General features: G+C 36.8%; 1 protein-coding gene across 3 annotated transcripts in view; it reads right to left on the bottom strand.

Moving 5' to 3' along the window:
* The window catches only part of frmpd4 (FERM and PDZ domain containing 4), an 821,848-nt gene extending 818,004 nt beyond the window's left edge, over nucleotides 1-3,844 (bottom strand). For 2 of the 3 annotated variants that reach the window (XM_051925669.1, XM_051925670.1), the window contains exon 1: nucleotides 3,720-3,843. In XM_051925669.1, the coding sequence (XP_051781629.1) occupies nucleotides 3,720-3,763 (44 nt within the window). In that variant the 5' untranslated portion in view covers nucleotides 3,764-3,843. Of the gene's footprint in view, nucleotides 1-3,719 lie in introns of all 3 variants that reach the window. The other variant, XM_051925673.1, reaches the window with a different exon arrangement.
* Between the last annotated feature and the right edge of the window lie 16,182 nt (nucleotides 3,845-20,026).

Genomic DNA, 20,026 nt, shown 5'->3' with positions numbered 1-20,026 from the left:
ATGTGAAGCTCTTTAGTAATTTGTGTAGAAAATAAACTCTTTCTCCCCTTTTTGTTTCTTTTCTGATTACGCAAACTATTATAACAAGTTACCAAAACAAGTATACTCTGCTCTATGTATTCAAGGTTAAGCTGATTAGGAGAAGTAGCACGAACACTTACAACCACATAAAAATACATTTAATTAATAAAGATAAACATTCTGAATGTGTTTACTTCCCTGAGACAGCATTAGAAGTAATGTTAATTAACAGAAATTATTAGAAAAAGATAGAAAAAGGGAAAAGTTTAACCAAACACAGAGCAAGACATTCCTGCTGCCATTCACTACAAGCACAGCATCCTTTATTCGAATATCAGTCAAATACCACCAGTCAAGGAAAATAAAATGTTATTTTGCAAAAGAATTGCTCTATCCTTCAATTATTGTTGCATTATTTTGCAAAGATATTGCCTTTCTTGTGACAGTTTGAAAATGACTCAGCATGCAATCAACTGACAGGAACCATTCTAAAGTTACATTTACAATTTGAATTGCAATAATGTTATATTTAGTGCAGATGTTTTGTGGCGTGGAGCTAGGATTTGTGGATCACAGCACCAGGATCTCAGATATGATTCCTAGCCTACTTATCTACATGGACTTTGCACATTTTCCTCATGTGTCTGTGGATTGATTGGTATGGGAGTATGTGTATTTTGCCATCCACCCCATGCTGACTTCTGCAAGTGACATTACATTGGAAATGATAAAGCAGAAAGGCAAATCAGACATCATATTAAAAGATGACAGAACGCAAAATGAGCTGAAAATCAGGATATGCAGAGTTCACACAATGCAGAGTTCATTCAAACAGTTCTGAAGACAGAATCAAACTGGTATCTGGAAACATAAGGTGAGTTAAATAATGCATATAACAAAACTACACATAAATCTGTCAGCCTTGATGCATGCTTCTGCAAACAATAATCTAAATTAATTTTCTAAAAAGCAAAGTAAATTACTGTAAGAATCTATCCTTTTGATAGTTTGATTAAAAAACACATTAACATATGTAAAAGAACATCAAAATACAATTTAATGATGTACAAGTAGATACCAAGCAGAAAATTCACATAAATCTCATTATAAACATTGTGGAATTGAATTACTTGAAGATGTGATGCTGTGGAATTACTATTAGTGTTACAGTTGCCATCTACTGAATATTCTAAATACATATGATAGTTGTCAAGAAAATAATCACAAATTATCTCAGTGATCATGGCTTCACAGAATGTGCAACTATCTGCAAGGCTAGATGACTTTCTCCACTTTCTATTCTCTACATAACAATACTACATAGTGCCTCGCACCTCCCATCTCCATCTTACTTCCTCTTGGCCCCTATGGACTTTCTTACGCTCCACCATTTTCCCCTGGCACCAATATACCTGCCAAATGTATTGGAAAATGGGAAAGAATTGACCTTTAAATCTAACAAAAGGGTAACTTCTGGGTCAAGCCAAAGCCTCACGTTTGGTTTCACAGACAGATTTAAAATGTTTTGAAGTTACCATAAAAGTGCAAGCTGGTAACCCTTGATGTTTTTCTACTGACCTGCATCCTTCAATCAAACTGCAAGATGTGTGTAAAAGCTGGGAGGCCCTCTTTCCTTAACCTACTTTGCTTTAACTGCATGTGTGACTTGGACTCAGAATTCTGTTATTACAGTTAACCCCAAGTCAAACTCAGGGTGACGTTTAATTATCCTGGTTTACATTGTCAAGGCCATTTAAAAATCATGAATATTTCTATGTGTTTTGCCACTTTAAGGTAGCTCATCAATATGCACAATTGGGGCAAAGTCTTCAACCAAAACACATTGGCATGTAAACAAGAAGTTATAAAGCCAGTTTTAGAACAAAGTAAAAGTGAACCATTAGTGGAATCAAATGAAAGTGATGACAATGTCAAATGATCTTCAAATGTTGACAAAGATAGTGAAAATGATGTGTATGGCACTGCTGGACTGAACCACCATGATATGCCTGGTGAAGGTTCACCATGGTGCAGGTAGCAAATCAAGCAGAAGAACAAGAAAGACATTTGCTTCTTAAGCACGCTTCAGAATGCAGCAACTGTCAAATTTCATTTGTGGAAATCAATAAGCCTTGCATTTTAGTAGCCTACAATAACATAATGGGTATATCGCTCATGTGAATCAGGAACTCATATCCCACCTTTTCACATGCAAACAAAAGAAAAACCATTAGAAGAAAAGTGCACAAAGAATTTCCCCTTGGGATTAATAAAGTATCTATCTATCTATCTATCTATCTATCTATCTATCTATCTATCTATCTATCTATCTATCTATCTATCTATCTATCTATCTATCTATCTATCTATCTATCTATCTATCTAGAACACACTTCTACTGTCCCGAATGCAACATTGGGCTTTGCATTGGCGAATGTCTGAAGACAGATCATAAGCAGGACATGTACTAATCTGCATCACTACAGCAATGGACACTCAATATACTTTGTCTACTGTATTTATGTTGACATTTTAGTATTTATAAGTTTGCTACACATAATAACATCTTTTCTTTTTGAAAGAAATTCAAAATTTTGGCTCATTTTTCCAGGGGTAAACATTCTCACAGTTAAGAATTTTTTACAGCCACCTACGGGTCTGTAGGAGTCTCACTAATTTCTTGCTATAAACCCACTGCCTTTTATCTTTGTTATAGATCAAGTTACCCTAAGCCTTTTTTGGTAGTCTTCCCTCTAACAGCCAAAGAGGTATACAATAACTGTTTTCCTAAAGCATCCTGATGCAATCTTGAAATGTCCCTTTGTGAGTGCTAAAATCTCGCTTTCTCTTGGGTGATTCCAGAGAATAACTGTCAGAGTTTATCTTTCATTCTCTCTTTCTCTCTCTACACCCTTGCATAGCCTATCTCTTATCCTGCCACTTTTGCCCCACAACCCTCACTCAGTAATACACGCATACATATACAGTACAGTACAGTACATACTTGTACCCAATCACAAAACAAGGTATCATATCCATGTGTCTGAATTACTGAAAATAAGTTATTTAGGAAGCAAAGTACAGAAATCATTGCATTAGTGCACCCAGCTGACAGAACAGCAAAATGACAAACATTTCATCCAGCTAATCCAGAGCCCAGCAGAAGTATTCATGTAGAAGATGCTCACTAGCAGAATGTGGCAAAGACAAGTTAATTTCTACAATTACCAACTGACAAGAAAAAACGCATATTTTTGTCATTATGAAATTAAAAAATATATATATTAATAAAGAACAGTTAACTTTCATGAAGCACATTTTTAAAATTTTAGATGCATATGAAATGAAAACCTTCAAATATGTGGAACCTACAATTTCAACAGTATAGCAACAATTTATTTTCTATGTTCTGTTGTTGAATCCTATCATTTATTTCTTTGCTGCAGCACATTACTTTTTTTTGCTCGAGTAAAGATTCAAGACCCTTTACATCTTTCTGAGGCACAGTTTCTCAAAAGTTTAACAACATGAAAAACAGCATCCACCCATGTTTAAACCTAGTTGAATACACATTGTTTTAACATATGCAAGCAATAACATTAGAGCTGTCAGTTCATTTTGCACTGATGCATGCTGAGTTATGACTGTACAGTATATATAAATTGCTTACTCAGAATATTAAGCAGGTTTCTACTTACTGAATGACAGTGAAGACTCCTATTTCATTGTTGTAAAGATCCATGCTTTTTCCAATCGGCTCCCTACAGCTGTGCCTTAATTATTCTTACCTCTGCCCCAAAGGATTCCTGTTTACTTTACGTCAGACACCTTTCTTTATGTTTTAAAATCCCTGCTAAGCATTTTCCTTTGCACTAACTGTAGATTTACAGCCTTACAGCCGTGCTTCCCTGGACAAACTCTAGACAACTGTTAACACATCGGCAGTCACGGGCAGAGTCGGCGGCACTTGCTCCAGGGAAAAGCAAACGAGTTTCTTCTGCCTCAGTAATGAAACAACATCAAATTCCAGGCCACTGCATCATCAGGCAAAAGAGGGATCGATGTTGTAAACAGCTGTCCTCTGGTGCATGGTAGAGCTAGCATACTAAAAGCTTGTAAAGCCATGGGAGAAAAAATTGGAAAGGACAGAGTAGCTTTAAGCAGTTAATTTCCAGTAGTTTTGGATTTTTGGTACTGAATGGAGTATCAGAATTAAATGGTAGCTTTAAGGGTCATCTGCTACACCTTGTGGCATTTTTTGTCTGATGAGCATTGAAAGGATGTGGCAGTCTGTAGTCATATATGCAAACAGTATGTTAACAGCGCTTATCAGATGCTACACAGGGAGCAGGCATTCTTCCTCGCTTTTCTAGGTACATTTTATTCACTTGCATTGAAACAAATACTTTAAGCTTGCAGCTATGGACAGCATCATTTACAAGGAACTGCTTTATTGTATTACAAAGAGGTTTTTACACACAAGCAACAGGGAAAAATTTAAAGTAAAAAAAAGTCTATTCCTTCATGCAACAGTTTTACTGGGTAGGGAAATACTGTAAGTTTGCCCAGCATCTCCAAATCAATGAGATACTACATTTTCAGTTGTGGTCTCTAGAGGGTGCTATGTGCTATTCAGCCAAACTCAAATGTTGCCTGTGCAACAGGCAATGAGCATAAAGAAAAATAAAGAAAAGAAACTAAAGAAAAATCTATTCATTTACACCAGAGCTTTTGTAACCTTTAAAAGTACTCGTATTTCATTGTTTGTCCAGAAAAAAAAAGTCAGTTTTAATTTTTTCCTCCTTTTTTGGCATTCCTGTTTACTTTGGATGTATTCCGTAAAACAAATGGTTTGCTTTGCTAAAAAACCACACAAGGCCCAATATGTAAGATTTACACATTTTTGTTGTTTCAGTGTGAATGATACACTTTTAGAAAAAGATCTTAAAATATTACTGTGGATGGAAAATGAAAACAGCGTTTTCAAGTTTATCCTTGTTAGTGATGATTATGCTTCAGTCTGCCCCTGAGGCAATTAACATACCTGCTGTCGATTACGTGTTTGTTTTTATTGGCAACATCACTTTTGATTGCTGCTTAAATTATTATTTGCTAATAAGTAAAGCTATGATTGCAACACTTATACTATATCTTTAGCAGGAAAGAAGTAGAATAATCTGAATTCAGAGTAGAAACATATGTCTGCTACATATATGTGTTCAAGGTAGCCACCGGGATATAGACAGAGAACAGGCACACAAAAGCATATATAAAAAAATCGTGAGTGTGCTCCCCTCAACTTTCTCATGTACTGAGATAGAGGAAAAGGTCATTAGAATCACTTCCAGTTGCACAATATTTCTCTTGTTTCTCATCATAACTAATTGATAATATTGATACACAATCATTTATCTCTATTTATAATCAAACTTTATATTAAAATTATATTTTCGCACTTAGGAAGGTCAAAAACAGTGGTGAAATTTTTTCGTGATTACATATGCATTATCTATATTACGTGCAAAGTAAAAAGAGTTATGGTCACCTAAAAACATAGAAAAAGTGTTAATATTATATAATATTTGTTGCAATAAATTGCTTTAGGTAAAACTGCATTTAGTTATATTTAATTATGATAATGATGGCAGAAATAAAAAAAATCATAAAATCAAATTTATTACCAGGAATATGATGGGGATATAGCTTATAGTTCCCATTACATCTTTATATTTTCATGGCATGTTCAATGTTTACACATTATTGTTAAACTGATGATGTATAAGTTAAAATATCTGTTTCATATCTGTTTGCATTTTGTCATTATAAATATTTATACAAAATGTGAATCATCTATCTGTAATTATAACTGTAGTTTACTTGAAAATTCGTGAAAGTATTCAGTTAAAGTACCACTTTTTGATATAAAGCAAGTGTACAAAATCTCATTGAGCAAGGTCAAAGCGTTGTCAGGTTATCATATTTACACACTGAGACACAGACAGACATAATTTCAAAAATGGTACTTTTGGACTCAGGTCTAAAACATTAAGGTTCATAAAAATCTCGAGGTCGAATTTCTTCATGATTCCTATACTTTCTCTGTACTAGGTATACGAGAAAGTAAAAAACAAAGATATCGAACAGAATGTGTTTTTGGATTAAATTCATAGGTATAAAAGACAAATCTCCTTGGTTCATGCTTTTTGCTGATGACATTTTGTTGTACAGTATAACACCAGGAAGGAGGAAGTGGAGAAGAAAATGGAGGCATGAAGATGGTCTTTTGAAGATTGAAGATATATAGGAAGAAAATAGAATATCAGGTTTTATGATGATCAGGATTCAGAGACAACTACTGAAAATAGTGTACAAGTTTAAATATCTAGGATCAGTGGTAGCCCAAGATGGAAAACTAAATGCAGAAATACCCTATGGAGTGCAGTGTGAATGGAACATTTGGAAGAAGGTATCAGGAGTATTGCGTGATCAAAGAATTAAGGTGAGGTTTAAAGGTAAGATTCAGACAGTGGTAAGACCAGTAATGATGTACAGTCATATGAAAAAGTTTGGGAACCCTTCTCAACCTGCATAATAATTTACTCTACTTTCAACAAAAAAGATAACAGTGGTATGTCTTTCATTTCCTAGGAACATCTGAGTAGTGGGGTGTTTTCCGAACAAAGATTTTTAGTGAAGCAGTATTTAGTTGTATTAAATTAAATCAAATGTGAAAAACTGGCTGTGCAAAAATTTGGGTCCCCTTGTAATTTTGCTGATTTGAATGCATGTCACTGCTCAATACTGATTACTTTCAACACCAAATTGGTTGGATTAGCTCATTAAGCCTTGAACTTCATAGACAGGTGTGTCCAATTATGAGAAAAGGTATTTAAGGTGGTCAATTGCAAGTTGTGCTTCCCTTTGACTCTCCTCTGAAGTGACAGCATGGGATCCTCAAAGCAACTCTCAAAAGATCTGAAAACAAAGATTGTTCAGTCTCATGGTTTAGGGGAAGGCTACAAAAAGCTATCTCAGAGGTTTAAACTGTCAGTTTCAACTGTAAGGAATGTAATCAGGAAATGGAAGGCCACAGGCACAGTTGCTGTTAAACCCAGGTCTGGCAGGCCAAGAAAAATACAGGAGTGGCATATGCACAGGATTGTGAGAATGGTTATAGACAACCCACAGATCACCTCCAAACACCTGCAAGAACATCTTGCTGCAGATGGTGTATCTGTACATCGTTCTACAATTCAGCGCAATTTGCACAAACAAAATCTGTATGGCAGGGTGATGAGAGAGAAGCCCTTTCTGCACTCACACCACAAACAGAGTTGCTTGTTGTATGCAACTGCTCATTTAGACAAGCCAAATTCATTTTGGAACAAAGTGGTTTGGACTGATGAGACAAAAATGGAGTTATTTGGTAATAGCAAAAAGCACTTTGCATGGCGGAAGAAGAACACCACATTCCAAGAAAAACACCTGCTACCTACTGTCAAATTTGGTGGAGGTTCCATCATGCAGTGGGGCTGTGTGGCTAGTTCAGGGACTGGGGCCCTTGTTAAAGTCAAGGGTCGGATGAATTCAACCCAATATCAACACATTCTTCAGGATAATGTTCAAGCATCAGTCACAAAGTTGAAGTTACGCAGGGGTTGGATATTCCAACAAGACAATGATGCAAAACACAGTTCGAAATTTACAAAGGGATTCACGCAGAGGGAGAAGTACAATTTTCTGGAATGGCTGTCACAGTCCCCTGACTTGAATATCATCGAAAATCTATGGGATGATTTGAAGCAGGCTGTCCATGCTCGGCAGCCATCAAATTTAACTGAACTGGAGAGATTTTGTATGGAAGAATGGTCAAAAATACCTCCATCCAGAATCCAGACACTCATCAAAGGCTATAGGACAGTGTCTAGACACTGTTATATTTGCAAACGGAGGCTCAACTAAGTATTGATGTAATATCTCTGTTGGGGTGCCCAAATTCATGCACCTGTCTAATTTTGTTATGATGTACAGTATATTGCATATTTTCTGTTAATTCAATAAACTTAATGTCACTGCTGAAATACTACTGTTTCCATAAGGCATGTCATATATTAAAAGGAAGTTGCTACTTTGAAAGCTCAGCCAATGATAAGCAAAAATCCAAAGAATTAAGAAGGGTTCCCAAACTTTTTCATATGACTGTGTATGGCTGAGACATGGCCACTAAAGGGAGTACAGGAGAAGAGGTAAGATGTGGAAGTGAGAATGTTAAGATTGATATGTAGAGTTACAAAGAAGGACAGAATAAGAAATGAGACAATCAGGAGTACAACAAAAGTACTAGAGAAATCTGAGAAAGTACAGGAAATCAGACTGAAGTGTTATGGACATGTGAACAGAAGAGACAGTGAATATGTGGGCAAAAGAATGATGGGAGTGGAAGTACAGAGGGAAAGAAAGTGAAGGAGGTTATAGCAGAAGTGGATGGGAAAAGGGAAAAGAAAATTTAAAAGAAATGAGTTTTACTGGGGATGAGCTGCAGGACTGAGCTGTATGGCGAAGGCTGATCAGGCGCATTAACCTCACAGAGAAGAGGGGAAGGATGAAGCGGAAAATGAAGAAGAAGAAGAAGAAGAATGGCACTATAGCAAATAGATTTAAAGAAGAATTATCAAGAGCTTTATGTCATTAACTGAATAACTTAACATTATCATTTTCCATTATTTTAAACTGGTGAAAACTAAAATTTAACATAGCTCCAAATCTCTTTAGCTACCAATTTAAAAAAAAGAACCAAAAAACAATTTTGCAAAAATAATAGGGTGTGCTTCATTTACAGTTGCATATCCCTTAATTAAGAAGTCACATTTACTGAAAGTCACATTACATTCCTTTCATATTTTAATGATGGCTCAAATGTTTTTTTTTCATTATCTCAGTGGATTTTCTTTGATTGCTTTTGTTTCTGCTCAAAGACTACAGTGTGAATGACGTTAGGTTGGCTGCCTACTCTGGGCTGATGTTTGTTCTGTTCTACACCTCTCCATTATATTTTTTCATATATTTTTCTTTGTGGTTTGGCTCAGCTACCCACAACTCTATTTGGAATGTTGCAATCTCAGAAAATACATACAGTAGATGGATGAATTTGCAGTGCCAAACATTGTATCATTTTTAGATTTCTTTATTTTCTATGTATGTCAGGTAAAATTGAATGTACAAGGAACATGATAAATTGACAGCCAGACGGTAAAGAGAAGAGATAAGCAGAAATAATGCAGATCAATGATTGAATCATTGCAATTTCAAGGAAGGTGTGTTTTATTAACACCTGCCAGTTGAGTGTAACAGTTGATTATACATCTCAGCCAGTACATTCCTAATTTATCCCTGGTCATTTCACAGCAGAAAATCTAAGCCTACATACTTAAATACTATGCATATTTTAGTGACTTAGAAAGCTTCATTCACGTAAGAGTCTTCTGACATTGTGTCACCAATTTGGAATTAACCTCTTAATGCTTGGTTTTCTAACTGCATTAGACATGACCAAATATAACCATTTCTGCATCAAGTACTGAATGGTAATTCAGGCCTAACTGAAATGCATGAATAATGACTAAAGAAGTGAGCATGATGGATCTAATGATAGTAGAGAAATAATTAATTATAATGTTTAACTTGGCTTGAAACTGGCAGGTACCAAAAATACTCAAAAACCAGGCCAAATGGTCAATTAAATATAAAATACAAGTAAATGACATAAATGTTAAGCACGTAAGCATACATAAATTGAAACTAGATGTAACAGCACCTCTGTGGAAAGAAAGCTGTAATATTAGACGTTTGCACAGCGTTTACAGCTATTAAGTGCAAAAGAAGGATGATAAAATGGATAAATAACACTGTAACTCTTTGTATATATAGAACTTGTAGGTTTGCAGCCCTACTGTATATACAGTATATGTGCATGCTTCCATAAGGGCCTTCATTATTTCTTCGTATTTTGAGAGTGTTTAGTTTAAGAAAAAAGTTTTGGTTTTTAGTTTAGGCTTTTGGCCTTTGTTCGTTTGGCCATGATTTTGTCTCTTGTCTCCTTGTCCTTGAAACCTTTGGTTTCTTTCTTTGTAAATTTTCTTATTTTTCAGTTGTTATAAATTAATTACCATTCATTTTTATTTTACAATGACAACAAATTATTTTGTATAGCCCAAAATCTCACAAAGAATGCCAGGAAGAAATCTTGGGAAGAAAATTCAAAGAAAGGCACCCTTCCAGGATGGCTGGGCATGCAATGGGTCTCAAAAAATAGGTTAAAATTCAAGATAGAAAACAGAATGGAAGTAGTCACCTCCTCAGAGCTACAACAAGAAACAGAGCCTATTACTTAGATGTCTGTGATGGGATGAGCAGCAATGGGTCTGTAGTTCTTTCAATAGAAGACTTGCTGTTTTGTTTTCACACTGATCTTCAGCACACACTACAAGGAGGATAGGCTAACATGTTGCAGAAAGACCTTTGGGTGCAGATTCCATAATAGCTTAAGAGAATAAAAACAAAATGTGCTAGAAATTTTAGAACTGATCATCCATCCATCCATTTTCCAACCCGCTATATCCTAACTACAGGGTCACGGGGGTCTGCTGGAGCCAATCTCAGCCAAAACAGGGCGCAAGGCAGGAAACAAACCCCAGGCAGAGCGCCAGCCCACCACAGAGCGTGCATATATACACACACACACACACACCAAGCACACAATAGAGACAATTTGTCTTTGGACTCTGAGAGGAAACTGGAGTACATGTAAACGTCACACAGGGAGGACCCGGGAAGCAAACCCAGGTCTCCTAACTGCGAGGCAGCAGTGCTACCACTGCACCACCAGAACTGATCATTCATTCTGTAATACTAGTATTTTTGAGTGCAATAGTCGCCTCTGGTATCCCTGGCTAGGACAGCCTGTATAAAGCAGAGGAAAAAAGATGGAAGCCTAGGTCAATGGACTTTCCTTGACATCAGGACATCTGCATATTTGCAAAGGATGCAGTAATAGCACCAATCTCCCACTCGATCAAATTTCTGTATGTCCCAGTTCCCAAATTTTCTTGCACTTTAATGAGTTAGAAATGCAGACGAAATTGTGTTTGTGCAATTGGCTTAAGGAAAGTGTCGTGGAATAATGAATTATATGTTAGACTAAATAAATGTGTTTTTATCCTAGATTTAAATATTCTCATTATCTTTGAGACTGGAGCATTTGCAGGTAGGCTATTCAAGACCTGCTGAGTTTTTACTATCCTTGGTGCTACTAGGAGACCAGAATCTTGAGTGATGAGCTGTTATGGTGGACAGTAAGAAGTAGATAAAATAAATATTCTGATTGAAGTCTTTTTACAGCTTTATAGGTCAAAAGCAGAATTTTATTATTAGTATGACATTTGACAGGTAACCAGTGAAGGCTAATGTGATCAAATTTAATGGTTTCTGTTAGTACTCTAGCTGCTGCATATTGAACTAACTTAAGTTTATTAATAGAAGTTGCCAAACATCCAATTAGTAGTGCATTGCAGTAGTCTATTCTAGAAGTTATAAATTCATGTGCAGGCTTTTCTGCATCTTGCATAGTCTGTATCCGTCTTATTTTTGTAATGTTGTGTAGATGGAAAAATGCTATCTTACGGACATGACTTGTGTGAGTAATTGAAGGATAGACCAGCATCAATGATGACAGCTAAATCATTTTTTGTAAGACATGGCGTGGTTGAAAAACCATTTATACAGACTGAAAAATCAGAGAACCTAATTCTTACATCGTTAAGGCCTACTAGCAATATGTCTATTTTCTTTAAATTTAACATCGCAAAATTATTACTCATTCAATCTTTAATATGTTTTATATAGTGTTGTACTAGGGAAAGTTTGACTTTTTGACACTGTGAGACTCCAGACATGGTAAAGGTTTGGGGCAGCCATCCATATAATATGTTCCTGGCTGCAAAATTAAAGAGTTGTAAGACAAAACTAGTTTACAAGACTAAGTTAAAAACAGAGCTCAAATCCAGAGGAGGGGAGTGAGGCTTTACAGGGAGTCTGGGGGAAGTGATGTCGCCCTCGGAGCTGGGACCGGAAGTGATGTCGTCCTCGAGCGGGGACCGGAAGTGACATGCTTTGAGCTGAGGCACCGGCTCCTGGCGGGATTTCCCGGGAAAGGTCAGCAGGAGACTTAGAAAGAGAGTCAGTGCACCCCGCTGCCCCCTGGGCAGATGTGTTAACATTATTCTCTAAGCCCTTCAGCTGCCTCATATTCGCACATGTGTGACAACTTCCTCATCATGTTTCCAGAGATGTGTAATTTTGTGTGTAATTTTGTATCATCGGCATAACAGTGGAATCTAATGTTTTTTTTTTTTTAACCTATTCAAGTTTTTTTTAAGCCGGGACAAAATTTTACATACACATAAAAAAAATGTAATGTTATCTAAGTAGCTGGAAAGACTAACTGAAATAAAATAATAATATACTAAAATATTTTTAGTTTTCGTTTTTTGAATGAGTATTCTTGCCGTTAGTCTTTAACCCTTGTAAGTTTTAATTCTAAAACAGAAAGTCATCCACCACGAGCCGCCCGCACATATTCATCCAGTGAATGGCTGCTGGTGATGGAGGGCGGGTGTTCACACAGCATTTGCGGTGACAGATCAAGCTGAAGTATAGAGAAAGTATAGTAATCATGAAAAAATTCAGCCTTGATATTTTGATGAATCTTGACGTTATAGACCTCCCAGAGTCCAAAAATACCATATTTTGAAATTATGTGTGCGCGCGCGTGTGTGTGTAAACACAATAATTCAAAAACGCAACTAGATAGATGGATGAAATTCGGCATGTGGTTGTTACACCACAATTGTAGATTTGTATTAACGTTTGGGCCAAATCTATCACCCGACAGTGGTACTTTACCTGAACGCATACTCAGTTTTTTTTTATTCATGCAGCTGCAGAGTCCGATTTATTCAGTTTTACTTTGTCAGAAAAATGACCACAAGACATTGAGAAGGTTTGGGGCAGCCACCCGTATAATTGTTCCCGGCTGCAAAACTGATTCAAAAACAGAGACATGTTTATTCAACTGAGTCCAAAACAGAACTGATTCTCTGGCTACAAGATGGCGGCTTTAAAGGCCAGTAAAGGAAGTGATGTCATCGATACCGGAACCGGAAGTTACGTCATTGGCTGCCCCAGAGCCGAGCGGGATTTCCCTAGAATGGCCTGCAAATGATCGAGAGGGAAAATTAGTGCACTTTGCAACCCCCTGGTCTGGCATGGAATCACATGTATTTAAGCCCTTTAGTTGTCTCCTAAACACACGTGTGTGACAACTTTTATAATAATTGTTCAATATATTATTAATTTGATTTGATTTGTTGTTGATGGTTCCTTAATGTACATCATATAAAAATATAATCATTGTCTTACAGTTTACTCCTCAAATATCCATCCCCATATCTGAGTATACAAGAAAGTCGAGGGGAGACCGCTCCCAGTTTTTGAAAATTAAACGGCACTGATTGAGAGACTGACTAGGTCATCATACAAGATCAGCATATTGTTGCTGACCAATCACTTTTGCTTTAAAAACATTGTTTAACAATGAAGTGATACAAACAAAGGTGGGTAGGAGAAGAGAGTCTGCCAAGTGATGAAAAACTAAACATACTACTGGGTTTTTGTATTTATTCTATATTTATTAATTTATCTTTTTTAGTTCATATTCACAACTCAAAATACCTGATATTGTGAAAGTAATCCATTAGCAGAATTGTATTTTAAAATATTTGTCTCCCTTTTTTCAATGTTTTTCTCTCTCTCTGAAAATAGATAGTTGAAATATCATATTCTTTTTGTTCTTAACATCAGCCTTATCATACATATTGCATACCAGGGACTTTTCCTGCTCTACATCCAAACCTGCTTGGGTAGGCTCCGGGTTTCCTGTGATCCTGCTCTGGATAAACAGGTTTAGATAATGTATATGTTGTTCTTAATCTCAGATACTGTCTCTGTTGTTTTATGCCTGTCTGTACTCTTATTACCTGCTCTTGCTCTGCTCATTATGGGTTTACTGTCCTTTATGTTAGGCTATTCAAGTCTCACTGCCCCTAACCTTGACACAACATGTTTGTTTTTCTTTGTTTCTCTCAATACAGCTAGATGGGGTCTGCACACCGATTCAAGTCTAAGAGCCCTGTTCTTCCTAAGCTCCCATGATTTTCATGAGAAAATATTTTAGAAATTATAAAATTGTATAAAATTGTTCATATTCAGTGTCTAGTTTTCATTATGCTTGTTTTTATCAGAAAAAAAACAAAACCAGATAGTAAACCAGGCAGTGTAGTAAGCTTCCACTAACATTAAACTCGTATCCAAATCCTTTAAGTATACAGTTCTGTCTGATTGTGACACAAAACTAAACTCCATAGAAGCTCCATGACATAATTACTAAAACTAAAACTGAAACTAATAGATATAAAAATAAAATACAAATGGCTTTGTGAAATAAAAACTAAACTAAAACTTAAAATACATGATGAAGGAAAACTAAAACTAAACTGAATTTCCAAGTAAGGTCAGAAAAAATATTGAAATAAAAACTAATATAAAAAAGGGAAAATTATAATAACCTTGGTCTCAAGTCTGAACCCTGGAGAACTCCATACTTAATAGGAGTTTATTTGGAGAGTTGCCCAATTATTTTTAACAAACTGAAATCTCCCAGTTAGGTATGATTTAAACCATGAGAGTTCACATCCACTGATTTCCCACAACACATACAGATCTTTTCAATGGTCAACTGTAAGCAGCGCTACACTAGGTTCAGGTGAATAAGTAATGAAACAAATAGTTCTGACCAGGCATCAAACACAGCACCACCTGTGGTCTTTGTTTCTCTTGTGAAAAGAATGGAGATATTGTAAATGCCATAATCTCAGAGAGGAAGAGGCAAGTTCCTCGTACCACGTGAACGTCACTGAGAGAATTAAAAAAAAAACACTTTTACAAGTTACTAAAATTTACACTGGGGGCTACAGAGTCAAATTAAATGTATGTTTTTATTATATAATTGTATAGATTACAAATGCAAGCTTTTGAGGCAGCTAAGGGTCCTTAACTGCCTCGAAAGCTTGCATTTGTAATCTATTTAGTTAGCCAATAAAAGGTGTCATTTCGCCTACTTTCTCCTGTATCAATCTATGGCTAATACGGTACAACATTCTACTGTTATTATATAATTGGAATAATAATAGTTGCTCACTATTTAAAATGGTAAATGTGGAGAACACCTGGGCTTGAACCCGCAACCTCTTGATTATGAGGCAGCTGTTCTTACCTGTACACCAGCCAAGCTGACATGGTTAGGTTGTGTCGATTGATATTTGGGCTTCGGTTTTTACACATTGACAGCAACATGTAAATTAATAATTTATTTTTCTTCAGTTATATTCTTGAATAAAAAAGTGCACTTGTTGTGTTTTCTGAAAGTGTTTATTAGATATTTGGACTTCAGTCTTCACACATTATACACTTCAAGTCAGCATTTTGTCATTATTACTATAACATGAAAAAAGTTTTTGTTTTAGTTATGTATTCAATGTTTGCCTTGCATTTCCTGTCATCCTACCTTAACACAAATTGTTGTAGACAAGGAACACACATAAAATGTGTGTATTTCAAATAGTGATATACTGTATTATTTACCATATACTGTACAATTCCAGACACCTAACTCCCAGATAGAGACTTCTGTTCTGAGAATTTTGCATCTGACTTGACTTCAGCTGCCACAGTGGGGGATAGGATAGCAGACTGCTTGCTGCTTGTGCTGATTGATACATTTGCAAAACAAAAACGCTGATGAAGAGGTGCAAGGGAATTTAATGTGGCTCGGCATTATGAATATTTTCATAGGCTTCAGGGATTCTAGTGCTAGACAAATGAGCAGCTCCCTCCCAAGTGTGATGAATGCTATCTTGCCTAATCAGACCAGGCTTTCCCCAGAAAATATCCCAACTGTTAATAAAGCCCACACTTTTTCTAAGCAACACTTAGACAGCTGATGATTTAGCACAAACAACCTGCTGTAGATTTCCGTACTACGCCAAATTGTGTATACCAGGCCAGAGCACATTACTGGCTCAGCATTATTTTGGCCATTTCCAGCATATCTACAAAGCTTCTTTTAGTAATTTCTGATTGATGTACCTGGAGTAGTGCCAACGTGAACATCAATTTTGGTGTATTTAATCTTTTCTTTAGCCAGCATCTTTAAAATTGCAATGAATTTGGGCACTCTGACACCCTAGGTTGCACATCCAACCCTAAAAAGGAATCTAAAAACACCTCACCTTCACTAGTAGCCTGCAAATTCCAGATGTTCTCCTCTAACTCTAAGATCTCCATTAGCCTAGCAGCTTTCTTACATTTTGGGCACGTAAAGCTATCACTGCTGATGGATTAAGAGTAGATATACTGTACATATTGTAGTCAGCACAAAGTATGAGAGAAGAAGTCATTTTACTCTTGTTTTTTACTCTTCTTAAGGATGCCAATGGAGTTTAAATGTAATCCGACATGTGGGCTGCTTGTAGCCACTGAAATTCATTTGCCGTCCACAGCTTCACTGGAGATCTGATGTGCAGGCTCTTCCAAACACTCAGTTGCTTTTGCACATAGCAGTAACACAAAATGGTAACACAGCTGTAACACAAATCATTCAGCACTCCTTCAACTTCGATTTGTAAGGATAGCTTCCTTAAATGAGACCACCTTGTTTTTGTTATGGGTGTTGCCATTTAGTGCAAGAACACATATTCAGAATGCTGGGTAACAGAAACTGGAGGTGGTGTTTACTGGCGTTATTGAAGAAATGATACTTAAACCGGGTCCTCAGTACATTTACTATCTGAGTTTGACTGCTACTGTTTGTGCTATTTAAACTTTTTAGTGTTTTAAATTCTTTGGCTACAAGTTTGTGACAGTTTCTTTACTTTGATTTTGTTTCACATTTTGAGCTTAGATATTTATTAGGCTTTCTTCCCTGGTTTTGACAGTGCTTGTTTATATACTTAAGGTTCATCTTCTGATTGATTTCTCTGTGGTCTGTGATTTTCCCTCTCTTGGTAGAACATAAGTGTAGAGACTCTACCTGTTCAGGAACCAAAACGAACAACTGGCTTGAGTAGACAAAGTAACAAAAGTGACATTTGATAGAAAGGGTCTCAAGAAGATGAAGTGACTACCATATATCTAAAATTATAAACAAATTTAAAATAAAGTAGCCTTCTATTTTTGTTGTCATATACAGTATGAAAATTCATGTTACAAGTAGTAATGATGAATCTGGCCCAGGACACAGCAGGTTATTATACCAATCAGCTGGCCTGGAAACTATCCGTCCTGGCATGCTGCCACTGCCATCCTTACTAGAATGAGAGGTTTAATATCTTTTGGTTCATACCTGGATGTCAGAGTGGAGCAAACAGTCTAACTTTGTTCTCTTTTGCACTTTTCCATTGTAAACACCATCCCAGTGAGCTTTTAAAATATATAGTAGAAGTGTTTATTTGTGGGTTTTTTTTGTTTAACAATTGGCACACTGGCAGATTTAAAGGTTCACACAGTAGTAGTGACTGCCAATTGACTGCACTACCTGGAATGATTAGTCCATGGACCAGTCGCTGTGGTTTTGGAATTTACATATTGTTTCCTTGTTTCTGTGGATTCCCTCTAATTTTTTAACAACATTCCAAATTTATAGACTGTGAGTATAGGCTAATTGGTATCTGTAATTTAATTTGATAATAGTCAGAGTAAGTGTGGGCAGAAGTGTGTAATGCCATTGACTGGCATTCCAATCAGACTTTTGTCGCCACCTTGGTTGTCGTAACATAATAATAGGTTCAGAAAAGTAATGGATTGGTGGGTAAGAATTATTATAACCATATTTATGATTTTTCTTCATTGTTATTTCATATGATTTAACACTGCACTTATTTATTTAAAATGAGACTTCATAGATATGTTAGGCACAGCTCCATTAATTATTGGTTTAATGAATAACAATCTAGAGGGGCAAGCATGCTGTGAAAATCCTTGCTAAAAAGAAAACTTATAAATATACATGTGCTAATGGAACCGAGTGATACAAAATGCATGAAGTTCACTGTTGGGCTGCAGACACCAGTATGTAAGTAAGACAGCAACTCTCTCCAGGGTGTCAGAAGTGAAGAGATAAACTCACAGCCAGTTTCTATACCTTAGCACAATCGTCATTATAGAGAGTGATCATGAACTTTTGAAAAGCTCTACCAATTTAAAAAAACAATTAAATATATATTCACTTTTACTTTGGAAATTACATATACAGTGCATCCGGAAAGTATTCACAGTGCATCACTTTTTCCACATTTTGTTATGTTACAGCCTTATTCCAAAATGGATTAAATTCATTTTTTTCCTCAGAATTCTACACACAACACCCCATAATGACAATGTGAAAAAAGTTTACATGAGGTTTTTGCAAATTTATTAAAAATAAAAAAATTGAGAAATCACATGTACATAAGTATTCACAGCCTTTGCTCAACACTTTGTCGATGCACCTTTGGCAGCAATTACAGCCTCAAGTCTTGTTGAATATGATGCCACAAGCTTGGCACACCTATCCTTGGCCAGTTTCGCCCATTCCTCTTTGCAGCACCTCTCAAGCTCCATCAGGTTGGATGGGAAACATCGGTGCACAGCCATTTTAAGATCTCTCCAGAGATGTTCAATCAGATTCAAGTCTGGGCTCTGGCTGGGCCACTCAAGGACATTCACAGAGTTGTCCTGAAGTCACTTCTTTGATATCTTGGCTGTGTGCTTAGGGTCGTTGTCCTGCTGAAAGATGAATCGTCACCCCAGTCTGAGGTCAAGAGCGCTCTGGAGCAGGTTTTCATCCAGGATGTCTCCGTACATTGCTGCAGTCACCTTTCCCTTTATCCCGACTAGTCTCCCAGTTCCTACTGCTGAAAAACATCCCCACAGCATGATGCTGCCACCACCATGCTTCACTGTAGGGATGGTGCCAGGTTTCCTCCAAATGTGACACCTGGCATTCACACCAAAGAGTTCAATCTTTGTCTCATCAGACCAGAGAATTTTCTTTTTCATGGTCTAAGAGTCCTTCAGATGCCTTTTGGCAAACTCCAGGCGGGCTGCCATGTGCCTTTTACTAAGGAGTGGCTTCTGTCTGGCCACTCTACCATACAGGCCTGATTGGTGGATTGCTGCAGAGATGGTTGTCCTTCTGGAAGGTTCTCCTCTCTCCACAGAGGACCTCTGGAGCTCTGACAGAGTGACCATCGGGTTCTTGGTCACCTCCCTGACTAAGGCCCTTCTCCCCTGATCGCTCAGTTTAGATGGCCAGCCAGAAGTGGTTTCCAACTTCTTCCACTTACGTATGATGGAGGCCACTGTGCTCATTGGGACCTTCAAAGCAACAGAAATTTTTCTGTAACCTTGCCCAGATTTGTGCCTTGAGACAATCCTGTCTCGGAGGTCTACAGACAATTCCTTTGACTTCATGCTTGGTTTGTGCTCTGCCATGAACTGTCAACTGTAGGACCTTATACAGACAGGTGTGTGCCTTTCCAAATCAAGTCCAGTCATCTGAATTTACCACAGGTGGACTCCAATTAAGCTGCAGAAACATCTGCAAGGATGATCAGGGGAAACAGGATGCACCTGAGCTCAGTTTTGAGCTTCATGGCAAAGGCTGTGAATACTTATGTACATGTGCTTTCTCAATTTTTTTATTTTTAATAAATTTGCAAAAATCTCAAGTAAACTTTTTTCACGTTGTCATTATGGGGTGTTGTGTGTAGAATTCTGAGGAAAAAAATGAATTTAATCCATTTTGGAATAAGACTGTAACATAACAAAATGTGGAAAAAGTGATGCGCTGTGA

This window comes from Erpetoichthys calabaricus, chromosome 4, assembly GCF_900747795.2.
Source record: "Erpetoichthys calabaricus chromosome 4, fErpCal1.3, whole genome shotgun sequence".
In the NCBI taxonomy this organism is placed as follows: Eukaryota; Metazoa; Chordata; class Cladistia; order Polypteriformes; family Polypteridae; genus Erpetoichthys; species Erpetoichthys calabaricus.
Note: the sequence above shows the minus strand (reverse complement) of the source record. Positions and strands in the feature narration are given on the sequence as shown.